At 36.7% G+C, this 3,456-nt stretch overlaps 1 protein-coding gene across 1 annotated transcript in view; it reads right to left on the reverse strand.

Annotated features, from left to right (window-relative positions):
• The window catches only part of LOC119593770 (YTH domain-containing family protein 3-like), a gene marked incomplete in the record, with an annotated part of 24,099 nt that extends 22,109 nt beyond the window's left edge, over positions 1–1,990 (reverse strand). Inside the window, 1 exon segment of the mRNA XM_037942789.1 lies at positions 1,816–1,990. Within this exon segment, the coding sequence (XP_037798717.1) occupies positions 1,816–1,867 (52 nt within the window).
• Positions 1,991–3,456: the final 1,466 nt, after the last annotated feature.

Here is a 3,456-nt window from a genome sequence, read left to right on the forward strand (position 1 = left end):
TGAGTCTTATGGGAAGGACATCAAAAATGGGAAAGTGTACAAGACTTCTTGTATTCACTAATTTCCACATTCATACTAAGTTCTCCTTGCTGTTACAATGGTTACTATAAATGGTTACTATTATAACTCAATATTCCAATATAATATACTTTGTTACTGAAATAAGCTTGAAAAAGTATATGTAATAAGAGAAAAGAACTAGTTGAAGTAAATGCAGAACATGTAAGGGCAATGTCTTAATTTCAAGCAAAAATGTTGTGGCATGAATGTGTTTAAAGCTAAGGCACATTTGAGGGTATGTACATTCAAAAGTGCTCTCTGACTCAATTGCTTAAAGATGCATTTATGAAAAGTTCTGCTAGTTTAACTTTTCAACTATGTTATAAGCATTAATATGTTCACTAACAAAACATCTAATAAATGCATTTGCAGGCAACTGGCTGGAGAACACCTCTGGAATCACATGTCCTCATAAAACCCTTCTAATTTACCTCTGGTATGAGAATTTCTTCTGATAGCATACTTAATAGATTTAGAGATAAGTCTTTCATTTTCCTTACCCTTTACATTCTTTTTGCTGTATCAAAATCAATCAGTGTATGATGGTTATTCACAAGAGAACATCAAGTGACACCAATAGACCACTTCCTCATATATTCTGAGAAGACAAAGCTCTAGGACTGGTTTGATGGTAAATCACATGGGTCTATATTTTCTAACTTGCCAAAATATACACATAGGAGGCATGTTGGCCTTTACTACAGCAATTGGTAGCCTTTTAAATATGTGTTTGCACTATCATCTATCCCTTATTGCATATAGCAGTGTCCTTTCAGATCTTTTAAAGGGTAATATTTTCTCATTTTTCAATACCGTCAGGCAGTCCTATTCTATGCACTTAATGAGTATACCTATAAAATTATCACAGTCCATCATAAAATCCTGCATGATGAAAAATAAACTATAAAATTAGTAAAACAACATAAAGAATTGTAAAAATCTACTAGGCATTCTTGTTCAAATTTATCTTAGAAATGTATAAACTGGTAATTATCTAAGTCTATTACATCTTTCAAACTTCACAATAACAAAATATCAATGTTAATACATCTGCCATGCTCTTACTTTATAACCAAACCTATTTAAATGTTATTCAGCCCCATAAAGTTATTTCTCAACACACTTCAAAATCAAGTACAACAAATACAGCAACAAAGTTTCTTACATATTTCATATGGTAAAAATCAGACCATTCCATAGTGTCTGACAAGCCTAACATCAATTAAATGACTTCAAAAGGAAAACTGTGCACTACAAGGGTAAAATATTGACTGGGAAAATAAACTGGGAAATAGGATGAAAACAGCTGATTACAAAGCCCTGAGGAATGGAAGAGAAAAAAATAAAATTATACACAATCTGTGCACTAAAGAGGACAAACACTCCAGTGACAAATACTTGAACACCAACACTCTCCATTGCACGAAGACGTTGTCATCACATTCACCACAGTATTCACCACAGAATCATTAAAAAGAGGGCATGGGAGGTGAACGTCCTCGCCATCCCCGGCCCAAACTCCTCTCCCTCGCCCCCTCTTTTTCCCTTCTTTCATATCTTCCCCCCTTTCCATACTTTTTCCACCTTTCCAACCTTCGAAACACGGCTTTGCAAACGTGTCACGATAATAGCAGAGGAAGAGCGGTGGCTGAGAAAAAAAACTTCCGAGAAATTTTCCCCCGAAATTCGTGTCGGGAAAAACACCATCCAATGCTGATAATCACTTGCACTGAGTAGAATCACATTAAAACCAACCTGAGGTTCCTTGTCCTTTCATCCGCTGCATATCAGAGTGTCCAGCGTACATATAAATGTCACTTTCGGATGGTCACACACAGTAAAAAGTCAGTTTTTTCGTCCACAATCTCCTCACAATCACTAATTCATGCGGCCATGTTAGTCGGAGGGCTCGATATCAGACAATAACTGACATGAAAACATAACATACCGACGGCCGATAGGTGGCGCAAGGGGGTTCCGTAAAACAAATTTTAACAAATGTCCACAACCGATCCTCTCCGGAATGGGATTCAATAGGTTTCGATCTTCCATGACGGGTGATGGGGCGATGTGGCGAGATGACGATAGCAAGGGGGAGTAAGAGAGGTCATTCATGAGAGAGGAAGGGAAGGGCGAGGAGAATCCACTCTCCTCTCTCAGTCGGAATGAGCATGACGATTATTCACCTCTCTTCACGCATGAGGAAACGAGGGGTGCTGATTTGGTAATTCATGCTGAAATTACCAATTTAAATGTATTTAGGCTAAATTATGTAAATTGTTAGGCAAAGGCATTCATTCCCCTTACAGGAAGTAACACCATAAATATTTTATTGTATCATAGGTGAAATATAAAAGTATGAAAACGCTTACCTAATGATAAGATTTTTTCTCGAAGTCCATGAACATGTTTGAGATAATGATGTAGTGAGGAAAAATAACATTTCCTTCTGTTTCATACACAATTTTCTGAACTTTTCAGTTCATAAGAAATAAAAATAATACCGTTTTGCCCGCAAGTTCAATCAATGAATTTATTAACAGATTAACCTATTTTGTAAACGTGAGCCGTGAAGATCGTGTGACACAGTACACTTCAATGACTTATAATGTTAGAAATTCCCCGCCACTCCTAATCCGTATTGTAAGTTCAAAATACAAACTTTTACGACCCAATTAGTGTTCATACCGCACGCCTCCCTTACCTCCTTTGCCATTGTTGAATGTGTCTATTTATTATGAAGTAAGGCGAGTATTGTCATGATCGTGACGCATGAAGCTTACTCCCAAGGTTTATATACCCGTCAGTATCATACCTACTATTAATAAACACAAAACCTCGAGTTGCTTTAAAATTACCATACTAGGTAAATCTGCATTAGAAAAAAAGAATGAGTAAATGTTATCGCAGTGGACGATAACTGCGACATGAAGCAGAAAACCCAGACTTGGCGCCAAAAGAAACGCGATTGCTGACCACATGCTCTCTTTAGAAAGTAGACACTCATATTGTGAAATCCCAAGAATATCTCTCAATATCTGTGTTGTTGTAAACTATACGTGAAGATACACCTACACAGCCATTTGATTCCTACTCATTATTACTAGATATAATGAACCCGCCTTCATGCTGTCATGCACTGAAGTAAAAGGGCGTGCTTCCTCCCCCCCTTTGCTTTTCATGAATGTGTTCCAGGCATCTCTTAGTTTTTTGTTTTTGTTTTTTTGTATCAGCTGCTTTGTTCATTAAAATAATTCTTCTCATTACTTGGTAGTGATAGGATCTCGCCCTTATGGAAAATATAAACTCTATCACTAACTCAAGTGCCGACCGATTTCTGTACTTTTTCTCCTTGTGCTCATTTGTATATGTTTGAAAAGAAATTTCCTGTATTTA

Source organism: Penaeus monodon, chromosome 32 (assembly GCF_015228065.2).
Source record: "Penaeus monodon isolate SGIC_2016 chromosome 32, NSTDA_Pmon_1, whole genome shotgun sequence".
NCBI classification, from domain to species: domain Eukaryota; kingdom Metazoa; phylum Arthropoda; class Malacostraca; order Decapoda; family Penaeidae; genus Penaeus; species Penaeus monodon.